Source organism: Chiloscyllium punctatum, chromosome 5 (assembly GCF_047496795.1).
Source record: "Chiloscyllium punctatum isolate Juve2018m chromosome 5, sChiPun1.3, whole genome shotgun sequence".
Taxonomy (NCBI): Eukaryota; Metazoa; Chordata; class Chondrichthyes; order Orectolobiformes; family Hemiscylliidae; genus Chiloscyllium; species Chiloscyllium punctatum.
Genome location: NC_092743.1, coordinates 106218371 through 106240768, shown reverse-complemented (window position 1 = coordinate 106240768; position 22398 = coordinate 106218371). Strand labels below are relative to the sequence as shown.

The window sequence follows — 22398 nt, the reverse complement described above, 5'->3', positions numbered from 1 at the left end:
CTGTTTATGGCCAATTTGGCCAATATGCTGCCTTTATTGTGATAAATGACTAGCCGTACAAAAAAAAATTAATTAATTGTCTGATCATGATTGTCAATCAGAATTACAAATTGAGGACGCCTGAGTTAAGAACACTTGAGATTAGATTAAAAAGCTAGCTTCCTTTAAATTATACTTATTTCATCACTAAAACCAATTTTGTAATAATCAGTTATTTGTGTTTCAGTGAGAATAAAATTTAAGTAATTTTTTTCAAATATTCATGTTTAACTTATGTTTAAAAAACATTTGCCTGATTTCTTTATCGAAATTAATTATGTTGTATCATCTGGTGTTTCCTAACACTTGTGATTTTGTTACATAGTGTATTTAACTATATCCCACAAGTAGATTATATGCCTATTCTGTATGTGTGATGATTGTGAAATAAAGTCCAGATTCCAGGAGAAGGCATACAGCTCTCGGCATGAATGTTTAAACCACACTTTGATGTTGCATCTGTAAATGATGTTGGTTGAATATGAGAGTAGCAGGTTAATTGACAAATAAAACTAAAAGTCTTGGGGTCCTGGTGCACTCAATTAGATTCCCTATTATTGTTAATTACAAACATTGCATTTTAAAGTAACCCTTTTCATCTGTTTTCTGTCTGCCTCAGATTAGGGACTAAGTGGGCAGTGAGCACATTTTATTCTTGGCTGTAGAGCACGTGGGTTACACAACAGGAAAGGAGGATTGTCAACTTGTGAATTGGTTACAGTGATCCAGTGTGTCTCAGCATACAAGATTTTTTTTTCATAATCCACACCCTCATCTCTAAGGTCCGGCTTTTTCTAAGAATTTATTGTCTTCAATTTGTTTTAAGTATTGAACTAGTAAGTCGACTTGACACGACATAGAGAAACTGTGGTGAATGCCGTTTCCCTTTTCACACTGCTAATACTGCAGTCTTTACAAGACTAACAATGTAAAGCAGCTCCCACCGCCTCTGGTGTAAACAATGGTTCCACAGTAACCACAGAATTTGAGTGAAGTTTTTGCACTGTGCTCTCAGCAAAGGTAGTGCTCTGATATCATTACTAATATGGCAATTATTCCTAGGTGAAGGTTGAACAACGACCCACTGTCATGATAAAATCTTATTGTGGAGCACCCTTGTTTTCTACTCTGTTACAGTAACTCTTCTCTGCACAGTAGCAGTCTTGTTTGATCTGTGACCACTGTTAAATTGTCGTCTTAAATTTTAGAAATATTGTGCTTTTAAGACATTTGCTGAAGATTAGACCTGAAAAATACTTCAAAGGAGAAGTAATAGTTTTAGCTGTTCCAACATGGAGCAAAAAATAATTATGTTTCTGCACTCATGAATTGTCTGGCAAGTATTTTGTGACACACAGTCACCCCAAGATGTTGTTTAAATGAATCATCATATCTGGCCTGCCTTCCTTCCTTTCTCATTTTTCTGAATTTCCTCTTTCTCTCACTTCATATATTTTTCTTTCTTCTCTCTTGCTTTCTCCTTTCCCATTCTCTCTTCTGATGTTTCTCTTCCTTCGTCCATTCCTTCCTCATCCTCCCTCTCTCGCTCTGTCCTGACCATCCACTTTCCGTTTCCTCCTCCCCCCTTCCGTTTCCTCCCCTTTCATTGTATGGTTTTACACAGATAATAAATTACTTTTTTTACTTTAAAACGTGATTTCATTGAGAAGATACAACATTTTAATTGCTGTCATAATTTTTTTCTCCTTCTTTCAATTTCTGTTGCATTTAGTTTGGATAATTTACGAGCAAGTGATGATTGCTGCCCTTGACTGCAGCCGTGATGACTTGGCAGTGGTAGGTAATTATAACAGATACATTTTTATAGTTTCTTACATTGTTTTAGCTGTGAATTTAACATGCATACTGTCACTAAATTCATTGAAATGCATCTTGCTTAAGAATTGAAGAAAATGCTTCGAGTCATACAATCAATAATGTTTTCCCTCTATTTCGTGCCTAGCTAAATTATGACAAAGTATTTTAGAGATATAATTCAGTACAAAATAGGTCTGAATAGACCACCTGCAAAGGATTTTCAGCATCTTCTGCATACATTTCAGAATTCTAGCATAGACAATATTTTGTTTTAGAATAAAGCATACTGGAATAAAGAATCTGAAGTTTAAAGTTATTCGTAGTCCGAAATTGACTGAAGTGATATAAAATTGTGGGCTTTTCCAGAAAGAAGCCACACAGTTCCTTTAAAGATAGTGTTGTATTCTCTGTCTTTTGTTGAGTTGCTGCTTCTGCTTTCCCCCAGGTTACTTTATTCATGCAATTTCATTGGTCATGTCCAAGCAATAGCCAGTCAGGCATGCCTAAGAGTGAACCTAGTACTTGTTTAATTCCTCCTACTCACCTTCCTTCCTAAGCGGTCTGTACCGTCTGAGATACCGTCTGTATCTCAGTAATCTGACAGCTCAGCAGGGTGGCAGGTTTCAAGTAATAGCCCACCCGTTGACACACTACTGTGTTTTACAGCTTTAACATATGAGCATTTTGTAAACTTGTACTCATCCGATGATTCTAATCCATATCTTAATCGCCAAGAGAACCAATTTCAACTTGAATTAATATCATCCATCTTTGTCCTACCTTATTCCATTTCCTGTTCAAATCCTCATCTATACATGCAGACTTGGCTGTTCAGATACAACATCTGACCATCTGCTATAATGAGCAAGTAATTTTTCTTGTGCTGTTGATTGAGCGATACTGGTTAGAGCTCCCCTGATTCCTTCAAATGTGCTCTGGGCAGTAGATGAGACCTTCGGTTAATTTCTTATCCAAAAGATGAGTCATTTGATACTGCAGCATTTGGTCAGGGCTACAGTGGAGTGTCAGTCTTGGTTTTTGTGTTCAAGCCCCAGGGTGAGAATTGAACCCACCGTTTTGTGATTCAGAGCATACATGCTACCACTTGATCAGAGCCTGCAAGCAATTAAGTGCACTGTTTCTGCTGACCAACACAGATTCCTCTTCGAGTCATAGAGTTGTACAGCATGGAAACAGACCCTTCGGTCCAACCCCTCCATGCCGACCAGATATCCCAACCCAATCTAGTCCCACCTGCCAGCACCTGGCCCATATCCCTCCAAACCCTCCCTATTCATATACCCATCCAAATGCCTTTTAAATGTTGCAATTGTACCAGCCTCCACCACTTCCTCAGGCAGCTCATTCCATACTCGTCTTCTATCAGCATCTTTAAAGTGCTCCATGTTTTTGTCCAAATCTTTCTATAGCCTTCTTCCACCTTTGTTGTCACCACCTCCAGGTCTCCACAATCACTGCACTCTTCCAAATCTGTCCTCTTGAGCATTCTGGTATCTTTTACTCTTTGGTTGCTGTGCCTTCAACTGTTTGGGCTCCAAGTGCTTGAACTACTTCAACCTCTCCCCTTTTTTTATCCTTCTGTTTGGCCATGCTTAAAATTATCTCTTTGACCAACCTAATATCTCCTGCATTGATTTGATCATAAATTTTGTTCGCTATTCCTGTGATGCACTGTGGGACATTGTACTGCATTAGGGGTACCATATAAATGAGAGTTATTGTTGTATAGCTATGCACTTTGCTTTATTTTGCAGGAGATCATTTTTCATGATCTGAGATAGCTTGAATAAATATGGATCAAAGTAAGATTGAAACTCATCTTTTGTGATATATTGTAAATGAGTCATTTCAGTGAAGTGCACAAGTCAATCTGATGATTTTAGTTATGAATTTCAGCACAGCTGACTGGACATGTGAAGTCCACTGAATATCAATTGCTTGTTATCAATCTGAATTGCATTTTGAAAAAAAAACTATGATCAGGAGACCCAGGATCAAGTCCCACTTGGATTCATGGAGTTATAAAGCACGGACCTAGACCCTTTGGTGCAACTTGTCCGTACTGACCGTGCTAGCCTAAACTGATCTAGTCTCATTGGCCAGCATTTGGCCATATACCTCTAACCCCTTCGTATTCATGTATCCCCACACAAATGCTTTTTAAATGTTGTAATTATGCCTGCCTCCAGCACCTCTTCTGGCAGCTCGTTCCATTCAAGCATCACTCTGTGTGGAAAAAGTTGCCTGTCAGGTCCCTTTTAAATCTTTCCCCACTCACTTTAAACCAATACCCACTAGTTTTGAACTCCCATATCCAAGGATAAAGACCGTGGCTGTTCACCCTATCCATGCCTGTAATGATTTTATAAATCTTTGAAAGGTCACCCCTCAACCTTTTCTTCTCCAGGGAAAATCGCCTCAGCCTATTCAGCCTTTCCCGAGAACTCAAACCTTCCAAATCCCAGCCATGTCCTTATCAATCTTTTCTGAACTCTTTCAGTTTAACAACATCCTTCCTATAGCAGGGAGACGAGATTGAATGCTGCATTCTAAAAGTGGCCTCATCAATGTCGTGTGCAGCTTGTGCCAGAGGTACAAATTTAAACCAGAGCCCATCCAATTTCTTTTCCAAGTCATTCATCATCTCCACTTATTCCTAGATTGTGAGGTCCAGAACTATACTGTTTGCTGCCTTAAAAAAAATCATCCTAATGGTTTCCCCCTCAGAACATATGCTTGAATTCTTGAATTTTCACGCCTGGTTGTTGTATCATCAGCTAAAGTTTTCTTTTTCCTTCCTATTCAGCAGAACATTTTGGAGCGTACCTAGTTTTTTACCTAAAACGGAATGGAAATTCGCAAACTCCTCACTAACAGTGTTAACTGACCAGAGCTCCAAATCTAGTCCAAGTGGTCAATTTCTAAGAGTTTTGAATTAATAAAAATAAATGAAACACCTAACATGGTTCTTGTGTGATTGTGCCAAAACTAATGGCACAGACCTCAACACAGCTTTGCAGGAGATGGGCATGCTCACGCTCATTCATTCCTTGGATTTAGGTAATAAATAAGAGCAATTTTAAATTGGAAGTGAACAATGTTTGCCAAGTGGTTCTGATTTGCAACATACTTGCAGTGCATAATGTTCTATCCATTATGTACTCTGAAATGGATCAGTATTAGAATGCTACCTTGTTACACTGCTTCAAGTTTAACAAGAAGCACCTGGACATTTTAATACTAAATGTCAAGTCAAAGAAGTGCTGAGAAGAAAATTCCCTTTGCTTGGATCAGGTTGTTTTAACAGATGGAGGTTTGCGTTCCCCTATTCAAAACAGCAATCCATTCCAAAACACCACAATGATTTTAAGTTGGTTTATGTTACTGATTTGCTCTTCAGCTTAAAATGCTGTTTGGGCATTTTGAAGAAATTTATGATAGAAATCTAAGCTAGTTTTCATTGGTACTTATATTAAAGTACAAATATCAAAGGACAAATTAAGAGCGAATGAATGTAGTTTGACTCTGACAGTTATTCTATCTGGCCCCACTTGACAGCGTTTTTAACATTTCTCACATCCTTCACTCTTCCATCTTACCAGGCAACTTATTCCAAAAATGGAATGTTTTTTTTAGGATCAAGAGACCATTCAGCATCTCTCAAACCTGTTCTGGCTTTGATGGCTGATTCATACCTTGACTCTATTCATCTGCCTGTGCTCTTTGGCTTTATATCCTTGTCCAATAAAAGTCCATTGATCACTGATTTGAAAGTTTCAGATGGTCCCCACCGTTGATAGCCTTTTCATCTTGAGAATTCTAGTATCTACTCTCCTTTTTATGTAGATGTGCTCTCCAGTCTTGCTTCCAAATGGCCTGTCTTGAATTTTAAGATTTTTGTCTTTGTCTTGATTCCCTCCTATCAGAAGAACTAATTTTCCTATGCCAATTGTACCAAATCCTGTTAACATTTTAAGTACAATTATGAGATAATGCCTCAATTTGTATACTCTAGGAAATGCAAATCAAGCAAAGTTCCCTCAATTTAACTCACTAAACCTCATTATCATTATAATGAATCTGTGTGACATCTCCCAGGTTCTTAATGTGGGAACTCATGAAAGGATTTCTGAAAATTGACTGAGTATACCTTTGTAAGATAGGAGTCTCTAGGACTGTGGGACTAACATCAGTAAATGCGACATGGTCTAATGAAATGGTAAAACAGCCGGCACTTTCCAACTCTGACAGGTAACAATCACAAATTGAAGTTAAAAGTTTCAAGGCTCTTGCCCATTTGACATTTTCTCTGTCTGGTCCTTGTCAATGTTTTCAGTACTTTACATAGGTTGATGTTAATTTTCACAAGCTGATTTTGTGTCCTTTTTAGACTTTAAAAATCTGTTAATTTCAATGCCCTGGTGCAGCTGAAATGCCTGAACAACTGGAAGATAACTCATGCAAAAGCAAAATACTGCAGATATTGAAAATCTGGAATAAAATCATAAATTGTCAATATTCATCAGGTCTTGATAGCATCTATGTAGAAGGAAATTGTTAACATTTCAGGTTAATCAACTTTTGGTTTGAACTGATTTGGTGTAATTTATTTCAGTAGCAATTTTAACAGCTCTGACATGGTCAGCAGGTCATTTACAACTGTGTGATTCAATATGAATCACAAGATGTTTGTTCATTTGTTCAGAAACAGAGCTGCCTGTCTAATGTTCATATGTTCATATAGCATTGACATATTGCTAGAACCATGTTGAATCTCCCAAGAAGGTTTTCAAAATTAGGAAATACTTGCAGCCTGCACTGGATTAATGGTAGATAAACTAGGTAAGGGAATATGCTGGCTTATCTTTGACCAGAAACACTCAGTTGGATTTCACAATGTTGGTTTTAAGTGCAGCACTTTACCATCACATTTTTATAAACCAGTGATATATTATATCATTATACTTTAAGTAATGAATGGAAAAGCATAGTGTAACATGATAAATGTGCACGTATGGGACATTTAAGTGTCAAGACTTCATCCATGCAACTGCACAAATTAGAAATTTATGCATTTTGCTTATTTGAAAGAAATTGCCAAGCATTGTTGTACTTTGTTCACAAAGCAAACTTACTGGCTTTATTTGTGAAATGATAATCTGTGTTTTTGGAATGTTGTGTTTCCATTTTCAAACCTAGTTACATTGTGCCATAAAATTATTACAAAGTGATTTGAATTGACGTGGTTATAGGGTGATTTGATCCAAGTTTTCAAGGTATTAATGCAAATAGATTCTGCAATACTTGTTAGTTGACTATCAGCATGTTGTAAGTAGAATGAAAGTGTGAATGAGAGGCATATAAAACTTACACTAATGTTACTCCATCCATAGATGTGTCTGCACGAACTACGGAAACAATTTCCAGGCAGCCACCGAGTGAAGCGATTGACTGGGATGAGATTTGAATCCCTCGAAAGGTATGTGAGAATGTGTTTATTTTGCTCCAGGAAGATAAGAGTAGAAATTATGAAAGGCATACTGAAGGTGTACAGATCATTTTCAAAATATGTTTGCATGCCTTGTCCTACCATAACATTTACTATTTAATGGTGCTATTATTGGTTTTCAACGTTTTAAAGCAGGTAATTGGCAAATGAAAGGAATGGTGTTGCACATTTGTCATCTCGTGCATTTTCATGTATTGATACATGATAGGAGCCTATCATTTGATAATGAAAGAACATTTGTTGCCTTTAAGCACTTGATCATATAAAAGTCAACTATTGCATGCTTTGTTCTTCCACAAGGTATGAAGAAGCCAACAGGATGTATGATGCAATTTTGCAGGAAGATGCAACAAACACAGTAAGTAAAAACGTTTTCAGTGCATTTTGATTCAAAGGGTCCCAATATGGTTAGCAGCCAATGTCAGCAGCTGAATAAATGGAAATGAGAAACACCTCTGTTAATTGTTACCTATTCTGTTCAACTAATGTTTGTTTCTACAAGACTGGAATAATTAAATAATTTGAGGTTAGATTCAGCCTTCATTAACATTTTTGTGGTTTTGTTTGGTCAATTGATATTGAAAGTGAGAGCTATTAATGAAGCTCCTGACCACTCAATAGCATTCAGTGACATTAATAAAGATTCATATAGTTGAAGCTGGAATAATTTTATGATCACAATACAATTACTCAAAAAAAAATTGAAATACATTTGATTCCTCATGTGTTTTTAACACATGGCACAAAGTCTGTTCCTAACCAGAACACCTTGGAAGTCAGGATTCCCTCCTTCTAGCCTCACATGTTCACGTTGTTGGGTTAAAACTGCTGGAAAATATGAAGAATTTTACTCTATAACAGAAATAAGGGTTTGTTTCTCCCTTCTCACTCCTTGAGATTGCAATAATACATGATTGCTGATTCATATACTGTTTGCGTAATTTGTGTTCATGTTGTTCTCTTTCAAGTAATTAAAATTCAGCTTACTTGGGTGAATTTGGGTTTGAGCAAGAGGGCAGTCATGTTGTTTGCAAGTGAACAGTTCATTTTTTAGTCATCATTTGTGTCTAATTATTGGAGAGGGTCAGGAAGTGATTGTGCTTTGCATTCTTGGATCAGCTTGCTTACCTGTCGGATTTGTGAAGTGTAGACTGATTGAATAGATGCGAAAAGACGTAGAGATCAAACCAACTGTCAAGTAAGACACAGTACTTCAAAAGTAGCATGAAATGCATGTTATCGGCCAGGAATTATATGAAGATGGATTATGTCTTTGTATTCTTTCTGATCTGCAGTTGGGCAGCATCTGTTGTAGTAGTGTGTCAACTATCTTGTGGATGTACAGCAGACAAAATTATTCCTTATTTATTCGGTCTTGTCATTATAACCTGTAAAATCACAGTCTTGTATATTGGAAATTGTTGAGATGTTAGATACCTGCTAGTAATCATTTCCATCAGGGCCGTGAAGCCGTAGCAGGAGAATAACATAGTGCATGATTTTAAACAGAGATCTTTTGCCTTGTTTGCTTTGGCACAGTGAGAAATTTGTAATGGTTTCTTTTGATGAGTCAGTTTGCCAGTTCATGGTGTTGCCTCAGAATATTAAGTTTCCATGTTGGCAGCTGCTGCAAGGGAAACAGACAGATTTGAGGGGGAATAAAAAAAAAAGAGCTGTGCTCCAGGAAATGAGGAAAATGTCACTAATAAAAGCCATTTGCAGACTGCACACTCTTAATTATATTTTGGCAAACCACCTGCCAAAAACAAGGAGCCTTTTTAAGAAAAGGTCTAATAGTTTATTCTGTGTTTGTAGATGTGTTAATGAGGCTACTTTTTGGAGTTCAGCAAATTTTAATCTCACCAGAGGTCAATGAATCAGTTGGAAACTCTGAGTTGATAGGAAGTTTTCTCTTTTAATGTAATTTTGCACACAGTGAAGAGCTGCCTCACACAGGCTGATTGAGACCAGAATCTTGAGCTGAGGTTGTCATTTCTTTCACTGTGCACTTTGAAGCATTAGCATTATTAGTAGTAAGTCCTGATCTAATTTCAATTTAAAATCCCCCTATCTTGCTGTATCCGAGTAGTGGTATAAATAAAAGGAGAAAGCTTGTTTCTGATTATGGCAATGATTCTGTAGCTTATGATTTGAGCAAAAAATGGGGTTTTTGTACAAGGAACAAATGAGAAAATACAGGAAGTTAAGGGTGTGCAACAGAGGTTTACCAAATTGATCACTGGGATTGCAAGATTTTCCATGGAGGAGACTAGGTCTGTACTCCTTAGAGTTAAGAAAAATAGTGACCTCATGAAAACTTACAGAATTCTTGCAGGGCATGACAGAATGAATGTAGATTAGGTGTTTTCCTTGGTTAAAACAAGGACTACAGATGCTGGAAACCAGAGTCTAGATTAGAGTGGTGCTGGAAAAGCACAGCAGGATGCTGCCTGACCTGCTGTGCTTTTCCAGCACCACTCTCATCTAGACTCCGTTTTCCTTGGTTGATGAGTATAAAGCAAGTAATCATAATATCAGGATAAGGTTAAGTCAGTTCTGAATAAGAGGAGAAGGGATTTCTGCTCAGAGAGTGGTCAGCCTTCAGAATTCTGTGCCCCAGAGAAGCTCAATAATTGAATACGTTCAAGACAGAAATTGATAGAGTAGGCAAAAGTGAGGACTGCAGATGCTGGAAATCAGAGTCTAGATTAGCGTGGTGCTGGAAAAGCACAGCATATCAGGCAACATCCAAGGAGCAGGAAAAGCGACGTTTCTGGCAAAAGCCCTTCATCGGGACTGAAGGCAGGGAGCCTCCAGGGTGGAGAGATAAATGGGAGGGAGGTGGGGGGGGGTGAGGGGGGGAGAAGGTAGCAAAAAGAACAATAGGTGGATGGTCATAAGGGTCACCTGTCCTACCTGCCAATCTTCCTTCCTACCTAACTGCTCCACCCTCCTCTCTGACCTACACCGTCATCCCCACCCACCATTGTTCTCTTTGCTACCTTCCCTCCCACCCTCCTCTCTGATCTATCAACTTCATCCTCACCCCATCCACCTGTTGTACTCTTTGCTACCTTCTCCCCACCCCTCCCATTTATCTCTCTACCCTGGAGGCTCCCTGCCTTCAGTCCTGATGAAGAGCTTTTGCCCGAAACGTCAATTTGCCTGCTCCTCGGAGGCTGCCTGACCTTCTGTGCTTTTCCAGCACCATTCTAATCTAGACGCAGAAATTGATAGGCACTAATGTCATCATGGGAAATGAAGGAAGTGTAGAAAAGTATTATTGAATTAGATGATGAGCTGTGATTTTACTGAAAGGTGGAGCTATCTTGATGGACTGAGTAACTTCTCCTGTTCCTCTATTCTGAATATTCAGCAGGTCTATTATAGTTAATCGAGAGAAGCAGAGTTTTGTCAAAGCTGGGAAATGCTACGGGCAAGAGGACGGTGGGGATAAGAACAAATTATAAGGCTGTGATGGGGAGTGATGCAGGACAGATGAATTACAATGCCAATGCCAAAGAAAATGTAATAATCAAATAAAAGAGACTCAAGAAAATTCCATCAAAATATGCGGTTATAAGCATAGCTTCTTTGAGGGAAATGGCTGACTTAGAACTGATGATTGCCAAAGTTGTCACCCACAGATATTTTCCTCACCAAGTCTGAATTGTCGCAAGTTTGGGTCTAATTTATTGAGGTTGATGGTTGTGATTTGCCAACAACTCCAGTGTTTTATGCAACATGAATTGTTACAGTGGTTGAAGGTAATCTAGGTAGGACCTTGAACTACTCTTGTCTCTCAATTCCTGTTTTACTGTGGATGCAGGTTGTCATGGCACAGAGTATTGGAGATCCAAGAGCTGATTTCCATGTCTGTCAGGCTGATGTGCAGTTTGTCTCACTGCTTTTTTCCCTACCACAGTTCAAAATATTTGTCCATGCAGATCTCAGAATCTTTGATGTTATAACTTGTCCAAGTGGCAACAAAGTGTAGAGTTCTTGTTTTCTGAGGACACCAAATTACATTCTCTGACAGGAGTAGAATTAGAGCTGCTGATGATTTAATTGCTTGCACAATTGACTGTGAAAACAGTTAAATCATTACCACTACAGAAAGAAAGACTGTTTGCTCCTTGCATATGTCTCCATTTCTATGTGTTGAGTGCTCGTGATCTCTCTTGGATGTTCCCTGACCCTCTGGCATCCTGCACATAAAGCTGTATTGATAAAACTTTGGTGGGTGATGTCTAGTGTTCACTCTTAATTTTCATTTGCTTTATGTAGCAGGCTTGCTGTACAGTCTGGTCGCGTTAAAGTTGGTGCACATCTGTGCATGGGTTTATCTTGAGCAGAATGTCGCTATACACAGCTTGTTTTGTCCTTTACTTGGCAGATGCCTTGTTTCTGTGCAACCACATAGTTGGGAAGCAGCATTGGTGATGCCTCCTTTGCATTGACTGATGGCAGTGGATAATAAAGACCCACTATATACTTCATGTTCACAGATCAAAAGCCTTGTATGTTATTTTTCCTTATCATTCTTTGTTTCAACTTGGGATGATTTTCAAACTCTTCAAGGTACAATGGCCTGGAAAGACCACATATTTCTCCTTTGCAGTCTGGGATCTACCAAGTCTCTTTATGCAAGCAACCTTCTCTTTAAAGTACTTGCTTGCATGTCGTGAGTCTGTCTTAAAACACAGCATAAAAATTAAAGGGAATGCCATTGAAAAGGTGGTTGTGAGATTCCTTGAAATACTTCAGACCCCTATGCTGTAGGTACATCTACACTATTCCTTTTAGAATTCATAGCGGTTTGATGCACTAACAGGAATGCTATGCCATTTTAGAGGCTACTTAAACTTAATTGCATTGCTGTAGATTGGAAATCACATGTAGGCCAGACCAGTTGAGCATGTCAGATTTCCTACCCGAGAGGACATTGGTAAACCAGATGAGTTATTGTAATGATTGATGATTACTGAGTGTAGCTTTTGATTTCATATTTGTTAATTGAATATAAATTCCATTATCTGCTATAGTTGGATTTGAACCCATGTTCTCAGAGCATTAGCTGCATTGAAAATAGGAGCATGAGTAGGCAATTTAGCTCATAATGCAATTTTCCACACTATTGCCGTATCCCTTGATATCTTGGATATCTTGAAATCTATTGATTATCATTCTGAGACTGAGCAATGAATTCTAGAACCACCAGCAGGGAAGTATCTTTCCTGCATCTGCCTTTCCACCATCCTGAGATCCAGTCAAGTAAACCTTTGTTGCACACACTAACACAAGTATATTCTTACTTAAAGACATCAGAAGTAATCATAATATTCCAGTTGTGGTCTCACCAAAAGTCTGCACAATTGCAGCAAATTATCTTCACTCCTGTAAAATTGTTATGGACTTCTCGATTCCTTATCTTGTGACATTACTAGTCTGCCATCTTCACCCCATGCAAGATGAGAGTTTGAAGGATTCTGAATATTTTTATTTGTTCATGGGATATGGATGTTGCTTCCTGTGCCTGCATTTATTGCCCAACCCTAGTTGCCTTTGAGTGGTGATGGTAGTGAGCTGCCTTCCTGACTCAATATCTTTGATTTAGATACACCCTCAATGCTGTGAGGAAGAGAGTTCAAGGATTTTAACCCAGTGACACTTAAAGAATAGTAAAATATTTCCAAGTCAGGATGGTGAGTGGTTTGGAGGGAAACTTGCAGTTACCGGTGTTCCCATGTATCTGCTGTTCTTGTCCTTCCTGATAATAGTTGTCATGGATTCAAAAGGTGCTGTCCAAGAAGTGAATTTTTTTTTCAGTGCATCTTGTAGATACTGGTGGAGGGAGTAGGTGTTTATGGATGTAGCGCCAACCAAGTGGGATGCTTTATCCTGGATGGTATCAAGCTTCTTGGAGCTGCATTCATTTGGGCCAGTGGAGAGTAGTCCATCACTTTGAGGAGTCAAGAGGTGGGTTATTCTCCGCAGGATTCTATGCCTCTGACAAGACCTTTATATGGCCAGTCCATTCCAGTTTCTGGTCAGCGTTAACCCCAGGGATGCTAATAGTGGGGATTCAATGATTATAATGTCTTGAATGTTGAGGGGCAATCTTTAGATTCTCCTTTGTTCAAAGTGGTCACTGCCTAGCACTTAATTTCCATGAGTGTAGCTTGCCACTTATCCACCCAAGTCTGGATATTGCTCAGGTCTTGCTACATTTGTACATGGTCTTCTTCAATATATGAAGATATCTCTGTGAATGGTGCTGAATATTCTGTAATCATCATAGAACATCACCACTTTTGACCTTAAAATGGAAGCCAAGTCACTGAAGCAACTGACTATAGTTGGACCCAAGACACTCCTCTGGAACTCCTGCAAAGTTGTTCTGGAGCTAAGATGACTGACCTCGAACAACCCGAACTGTTTTCCTTTGTGCCAAATATAACATCAACCAACATAAAGCTTTTCCCCTGATTCCAGTTCTGCTAGGCCACCTTGATGCCACATGTGCAAATGTAACCTCAATGTCAAGGCCAATCACACCTCACCAGAGAATTCGAATATTTTGTCCATGTTTGAACCAAGGCCGTATTGTGGTCTGGAGATGAGAGGCCCTGACTAAAAAACACACTGATCGACAGAATGACAGAAAGTCATTGCTCAGAAAGTGCTGCTTGATAGCACTGTTGATGACACCTTCCATCACTTTACTGATGATTGAGAGTGGACTGGTAGGGTTGATGGGCGACTACTGAATAGATTCCATTGTTGTAACTATACTGGAGCAGTTTGGCATGGGTTATGGAAAAATCTGGACTACGTAACCAGGACTACTGCTGGATTGTTTCTGGGCTCATGGTCTTTGCAGTACAAAAAGGTTCAATGTTGCTTGAAGGTAGACAGGGTAGAGGAGATGGCTTTTGATACACTTGCCTTCATTTGACAGAGTATAAGCATTGGGAAGACATGGTGTGACTGTACAGGACTTTAGTTGGGCCATATTTGGAATACTGTGTTCAATTCTTATCTTCCTGCTATAGTTGTGAAACTGTTGGGCATAGACATTGAAGCTCTTCCTTGCTCCTGTTTCTCATGCCAAGAGACTTTCTGGGGTTGGGAGTTGATATTAAGGACTCTTAGGGCAATTCAGTACTGTATATACCACTGTGCTGCCATCTCTGTTTGGTTTGCTTATCCCTCTAACAACATGCAGATTAACAATATAATTTTTGTTGTTGTCAGGGACATTGTGTGGAAGCTTTGATTTCATGGGTATGACTTTGTCAGATTATTGCCTGACCAGTCTGAGAGACAACTCTCCCAATTTTGGCACTAGCTCCCAGATGGTGGTAGGGAGGACTGTGCAGGGTCAACAGTACTCTATTTACCACTGTTGTTTTGGTGCTGGAGTCATTGAGATGTACAGCATGGGAACAGACCCTTCGGTCCAACCCATCCATGCCGACCAGATATCCCAATCCAATTTAGTCCTGTAGGTCTCTTTTATAGCTTTCCCCTCTCACCCTAAACCTATACCGTCTAGTTCTGGACTCCCCAACCCCAGGGAAAAGACTTTGTCTATTTATCCTATCCATGATCATCATGATTTTGTAAACCTCTATAAGGTCACCCCTCAGCCTCCGACGCTTTAGGGAAAACAGCCCTAGCCTGTTCAGCCTCTCCCTATAGCTCAAATCCTCCAACCCTGACAACATCCTTGTAAATCTTTTCTGAACCCTTTCAAGTTTCACAACATCTTTCCGATAGGAAGGAGACCAGAATTGCATGGAATATTCCAACAGTGGCCTAAGAAATGTCCTGTACAGCTGCAACATGACCTCCCAACTCCTGTACTCAATTCTCTGACCTCAATGCCACGTTGTCTGTCATTCCTTTCTTCAGACTTTGTAGAGGTTGACAACTTAGTGGCTTGCTAAGGCCTTTTCAGAGAGCAATTGAAAACCATTAAAATTACTGTGGGTCTGGTGTCACACCTAGGTAGACCACGAAAGGATTGCAGTTTCCTTCCCTGAATAAAATGAATGAATCAGGTTTTGATGACAATTGACAATGAGTTTCACAGATGTAAGGAGATTTTTCATTCCAGATTTTAAAAAAATTCTGCAACAAAGCGATTCAAAGCTGTGTCCCCCCGAGACATTACCTGGATGTTTAGCACCAATACTACTAGACCATTGCCTCCCCCAATATATCTGCGCCACAACAGAGAATCTCAAGTAGTCCATTCACTATGAGTGAGGTTGGTTAGTTCTCTTGCCATTTACAAATTTTCCAAACCGGGGCAGGAATTGCTCAGTGTCATTGACAGTTTGTGTGCTTCCTGAATGAGTTGTGCACTAACTATAATCTCTCTACCAACATGCACATTGACCACATGGGGCACAATGGTTTCCTTTGCTCATGTACATACTTAATACAGTACCACCAGCTTGTAAGCAGTTCCATTTTACCAGTATACAGCAGGACTTGAGCTTTCACGAAGTCTGTTAAGTCAGCTACTCAGTTGGTTAAACTTGCTAAAAACTGGGGTAAACTTTGAAGATGATGAAACTGCCTTTAAATGATAAATACGACAGTCCAGATAATAATCAAGATAATTATTATTGCATTTCTCTCCACTAGTAATGTATTTTCAGTATCCATTTTGTAAAATATGTTTTGCAGTAATGAAAACATTAATAAAACCACATGTCTTGCCTTGGCAAATATATTAAACTGTTAGACCACAGAATGGAATAAAATGTAAAAACTGATTGCATTTGTTTTATTGCATGAATATATTAAATATTTAATAAATTAATATTTGTCTAGACATCTTGGAATACAAGCACAATGGTGCATCTTCACAGAATAGGGCAAGTGTTGTGTTTTCTCCAGATAGCCAAACCACCGATAAATGTGTGGGGAGAAAAATGTGCTTAAAATGTAGAGTTTGCAGTTTCCAGTTTATGGGAAAATTGTTGGCAAAGTTCAAGAATTTCTGCTTCACTGGAATATGTAGGGGATGCCAGCTTCAAAATATCTAAATGTTGGTTTTATCAGTGGGAAAGTATTGAAAGTGTGATTGGAATACTGTCTTGTTTTAGGTGGGCAAATTGAGTGTTGCCTTTCATTGGACTCATCTCTCATAAAGGGTATGAGACAAGAGATCCAAAGTCAGAGAGCTTGAGCTTGGGCTCATTTGACTTCTTTCTGTGAGCTTGAAATTGAACTTTTTTTTTGCTAAATAGCTATTTAACAGTGTTTTAACACAAATTATGTACTGCTTCACATGACTGAAATGCACCCTTGTGTGAAGAAATATTCCTTTGAAAGTGCTATGAATTAACTATGTTTCAGTCAAAACAGGATGAGTTGTAGGAGGTAGATAAATGCTCTCAAATGAATGTAGAAACCTAAGAGTGTTTAGGGCATAAGAGGTTACAAAAATAATAAAAAGACAGAACAAAAGGCTCTGTGTCTGAGTTGCACAGTATTTTCAACAAAATTAATTAATTGAAAACTCAGATAGGCATAGGTAGCCATTGCAGAGGTGACACCTGAATATTCAAATGTGCAATTAGGAAGGGCAAGAAGCTAGCAAAAGGTGAAGGATTACCTCTGTTAATTCAGGATGACATTGATATAATAAAAAGAGATTACCCTAGTTCAGAAACTCAAGATGTAGTATCGGTTTGGGTAAAATGAGCAATTGCCAAGGTGAGAAGTCACTTGTATGAATGGTTACAGCCACACTGAAACGTAGGTATACAGGGAGAAATATTTGGAACTTGTGCAAAAGGTATGACAACAGTCATGGATGTTAATCTACGTATAGCCTTCACAAAGATGATTAGCAAAGTATGCTTAGATTGTGAGTTGATGGACTGTTTTTAAGACAGTCTCTTGGTCAGTAGTATGTTCTAGAATCAACCAGAGAGCTGTTGTTATAGATCTGTAATGTACACTGGGATAGGTCTCTATTAGTTACCTCATAGTGAAGACAGCCCTCAGAAACAATGAATACGTCCTAACTCCGATTGGAACTGTGCGCTCAAAATCAAACTCCATTATTCCATGAGTCATTTCAAGTATTAGCCATGAACAACTTAATCGCAAGTAGGTAATATCTGTCTGCAACCACTTCTAATGTAAAAGAAACTCTCTCAAGGTTTCCTCAATTAACAAGAAGAATAATTGATTTATTGATAACCTGTTTCTCCAGCATATGTTGAAAGGATTATTTATTACTAAATTGCAAACTTCAGCTATACTCCATTTAAATCCAAATGTGTACAGATTAATTCACAAATAATATGGACAGGACAAATGAGACAAAGTCTGTGGATCAACTTTTTAAATTTTTGGCAATGATGTCATGTTGTCAATTGCAATGATCCTCAATTTGGTAGCCTGTCAGTTGGGTTCTTGTTAGCTTGAGTAGAAGTTTTCTTTCTTTGCAGTGTTTTTGAATATTGTTTCTTCCAGGGAGAGTGAAAGACCTGGCTCATTGGTGAGCTTCTGAAGGTCTGGGTCCAATTGCTGTCACTGCTTTCAGTTCTATGTTAAGATGCCACTTGAAACCAGTTCAAAAGGTGTTGGTTCTTCCTTTTGCTTCAACCCAACAACACCTGGTGCCAGTGTTCTCACAAAAGTATCAAATCCAGGTTTTCAAAAAAAATGACTGCTCAGGACAGCTTTTCCTTTTGAGATGTAATTTTTAAAAAAGGTTTTATTCTCAGTATCTAAACTATCATTTTCCTGTTTATGTTTCAATTTAAAATGATGTAGTTCTTATACAAGTGGATCAAATACTCTTGTTTAAAACTTAAATGACGGTATGAAAACACACCTTGGTAAAATGAACCATTTGGCTAGCTTATGGGTAGGTCGATTGAGATGCAGTGGCAAAATTATTTTGCAATATTCAGTAAAGATGCATTGACTTGAGAAAGAAAGACTCCAAAGGTAGTATGTCACCGTGGGTAACTAAAGAAGTTAAAGATATTATGTAATTGAAAATGTATAATTCTGCAAAGATTATTAGCAGGTTTAAAGATTCATCAGGTAGTTACTAGGACTGTAACCTGGTGTGTGACTTTTTTTAAACAGTTATATAAGACACGGGTAACACTGTTGGAGTGCTATGTGCAGTTTTGATCCACTTTATTAAAAGATATAAGTGTATTTGAAGCATATTTTAAAAAAGGTTCAGTTGACTAATATGTGTGGTTGACTGGGTAAAGTGGGGAAAGCAGGATAAAGAGGTTACCCTGTGAGGAAAAGTTGGATAGGTTGGTCCTGTATTGATTTGAGTTGTGAGAAACAAGAGGTGATCTTACTGAGGTGTAGAAGATTCTGAGTGGATTTGACAGAGTAGATTCTGAGAGCGTGCTTCCCTTTGGTGAGGAATCTAGGATGCACTGTCTAAAATTAAGGGCCTCCCATTTAAGTCTGAAATGAGAACTAATTTTCTTTCAGGGGGTTGAGAGTCTTTAGAATTTTTCTCTGAGTGCAGTGGAGGCCAGGTCATGAATATTTACAGGGCAGAGGTAGATGGGTTCTTGATTGACAAGGCAGTGAAAGATTTTGGGAGGTAAGTGGGAATGTGAAGTTGAAATGCCAAACAGATCTGCCATGGTTGTAGAGCAGGATTGAAAGACTGATACTTCTTATTTTTATGTCATAAATGTAGTAATTATTGTATCCTTTTCTGGCACAGATACACTTGTCCTTCCTTTTATGAAGCTACATCTTTTTCATTTACATTGTTTTAAGGCAACTAATTTTTGAGTGCTGTCATTAGTGCTCCTCAAATGGTCTGTTTTGGATCCATGGCAGAGAATTGCTTGGTCGAGTTTATAGTTGAAATTAACTTGACAACAGTGGCTTGCTAGTCCATTTCAACAATTCGTTAAGAGTTAGCAACATTATTATATCTCTGATGTCACATGTGGGCCAGATTGGGTAAGGATGGCAGATTCTGTTCCCTAAAAGGTGCTAGTGAACTAGTTGGGTTTTTACCACAATCCAGTAGTTGATTCCTGAGATTGTTTTTATTTCCGGTTTATTTAATTTGTTATAAGTACATTCTCTCATTTTGTGAAGATTTAAACTCACGTCTCTGGATAATTTATCCAGCCCTGACGGTCTATAATTGGGAACAACTCACCATATACTAGGCTTTAAACTTGGAGTATTTTAAATAGAAGATTAGTGTTTAGCTGAGTATCCATGGAGGAGAGAAGTGCATTGACCAGCATGTTCCTTTGAAGATGAAATATAAAGCTGGCAAGATTCGGGAACCCCGGGTAGTGGATATTGGAAGTTCAAAAGAAAAAAGAACCATATGTAAGGTCTAAGAAATTGAAATTTGACAAGGCCCTTGAAGAACATAACAGTAGCAGAAAATAATTTACACAGGAATTAGGATGGCTAAAAGGGGCCAGTACAATTAAAAGCATTTTATACATATATCAGGGAAAGGGTAGGTACACTGGAGGACAAAAGAGAGAACTTTTGTGTGGAATCCGAGAAAATCGGTGAGGCTTTTAATGTGTACTTGACAACTATACTCAGGAAGGAGAAGGACAAGGATGATGGTAAGATTACGGAAGGGTATGTTAGTATTAAGAGGATGAGGTGTTGGATGAGTTGAAAAATATAAAATCGAAAAGTTCCCAGAGCCTATTGGGCTCTCTACCAAGATACTGAGAGAAGTAAGGGAGGAGGCTGTTCAGATCCTCTGTAGTCACAGGGTGGTCCCAGAAATCTTGGGAATAGCCAGAGTTGTCTGTTTGTTTTAGATGGGCAACAAGAATAATCCAGGACATTATTCAGCTGGCAACCCTTAGATCAGTGATAGGTAAATTATTGGAGAAGATTTTTAGGAACAGGACATACTAGCATTTGGAAAAGAATGGACTTATTCGAGATTGTCAGCATGGCTTTATGTGGGGGAGGTCTTATCTCACAAATTTAATAGAGATATTTGAGGAAACTAATTGATGAGAGTAGGACACTGGATGTTGTGCACTTCACTCAAGCAGTTGACAAATTACCTCATGGTAGACTGGTCCATGGGAATCCACATGAGAATCTATGGTGAATTGGTAAGTTGGTTACAAAATTGGCTTGGTCATAGAGTAGTTGTGGGGAGCTGTTTTTCTGACTGAGGATCTATGACCAGTGGTATTCCATAAGGATCAGTGTTGGGACCTCTGTTCGTTTATATTATTTAAATAATTTGGATGAAAATGTGATGGTCTGATTACTAAGTTTGTAGACAGTGAAAATTGGTAGAATTGTGGATAGGGAGAAAGTTTATCAAATGATACAGCAGGATAATGATCAGTGGGAAAGTTGGTCAGAGGAATAGTAGATGAAGTTTAGTCGTGATACATTTTAGGAAGTCAAATGCAAGAGGAGAGTATAGGGTAAATGGCAGAAACTTAAGGAGCATTGACATACCATGGGATCTTGGGGTGCAAGTACATAGGCACCATGAAAATGGCAACACGTGGATAAGATGTAAAGAAGGCATGCAGCATGCTTGGCTTCATCAATTGAGGCATTGAGTGTAGCAAGTCATGTTGCAGCTGTATAAAACTTTAGTTAGAATTTAGAATTAAATTTATTGTTCTACAGTTCTGCTTGTTACACAATAGGAAGGATGTGGAGGCATTGGAGAGGGTGCAACAGAGGTTTACCAGAGTATTGCTTATATTGGAGTTTATTACCTATAAAAGAGAGGTTAGACAAAGTTGGATTGTTTTTGTTAGAGCATCAGAGACTGAGGGGCAAAGTATACTGAAAGTATATAAAATTATGGATAGGGTTGATAGTTGGAGTGTTTTCCACCAGGGTGGAAATGTCAAATATTAGGTTTAAGATGAGAGGGGTAAATTTTAAAGGAGATGGGCAAGCCATAGAGGGTGGTAGTTGCCCGCAATCTGCTGCTAGGGAGGTGGTAGAAGCAGATACAATAGTACTATTTAAGGGGTATTTAGACAAACACATGCATTTGTAGGGAATGTGCACATAGATGGAATTAGAATGCCGTCATGGTTATCACAGCTATGGCAGCCCAAATGGACTATTCCTGTTCTCTGCTGTTCTAACTTCTGTGTGAAGAGATCTTCTATTTTGTCACAAGCGATAATGATAATTGTAGCTTTCGTTCACTCAACCATGATCCAGATGGAAGTCAGATCTGACATAATGGTCATTAGGTGCCTTTATTGTGAACCCCTGACTATAACCGTGAGTAGTTTCTTGTATTTCATTGGATGCATTCAGGCAGGTCTCATTGAGGTAGCAGATGGAGGCACTTCTCTTTCCCCACTGTCCATCACCCTACTTACTCACGCCTCCTCACCTGCGTAAAGACAAGTAGTTATGATAAACCAGAACACAACTGAAGTTGTATTGTCCAATGATAGTGCATACATTCTGAACTGAGGCCAACCCAAGAATAATCTCTACTTGTCATTTTTTGGCAAATCAAGAAGTAGTTCCCCCCCCGCACCAAGGGTTATACCTGGTGTATGCTTCATCCTTCCAAACACGATGTCAGTCAGATATCTGCTGGCAACAATCACTAGAATTCTCTCAACCTAGACCACTGAGTAAAGCTCACTCATGAATGCAATTCACAGTATCTTAACGAACTTTGAGAAGGTTTGTAGCTCAGGTTGAAGTTCTGGGTGTAAGTTTGCTCACTGAACTGGAAGGTTCATTTTCAGATGTTTCATGACCATACTAGTTAACATCATCAGTGAGCCTCCGGTTAAGCACTGGTGGTATGGCCCACTTTTTATTTGTGTTTAGGTTTCCTTGTGTTGGTGATATCATTTCCTGTTCTTTTTCTCAAGGGCTAGTAAATGGGATCCAAGTCAATGTGTTTGTTGATAGAGTTCCGATTGGGATGCCATGCTCCTAGGAATTCTCGCGCATGTCTCTGTTTAGCTGGTCCTAGGATGGATGTGTTGTCCCAG

The 22398-nt window shown here is 38.8% G+C and overlaps 1 protein-coding gene across 3 annotated transcripts in view; it reads left to right on the top strand.

The window, feature by feature from the left end:
• The window catches only part of emc2 (ER membrane protein complex subunit 2), a 123305-nt gene that overhangs the window by 50737 nt on the left and 50170 nt on the right, over positions 1 to 22398 (top strand). For all 3 annotated transcript variants that reach the window (XM_072570987.1, XM_072570990.1, XM_072570988.1), the window contains exons 3-5: positions 1772 to 1836; positions 7272 to 7357; positions 7688 to 7745. In XM_072570987.1, coding sequence (XP_072427088.1) covers positions 1772 to 1836; positions 7272 to 7357; positions 7688 to 7745 — 209 coding nt within the window. The remainder of the gene's footprint in view (positions 1 to 1771; positions 1837 to 7271; positions 7358 to 7687; positions 7746 to 22398) is intronic.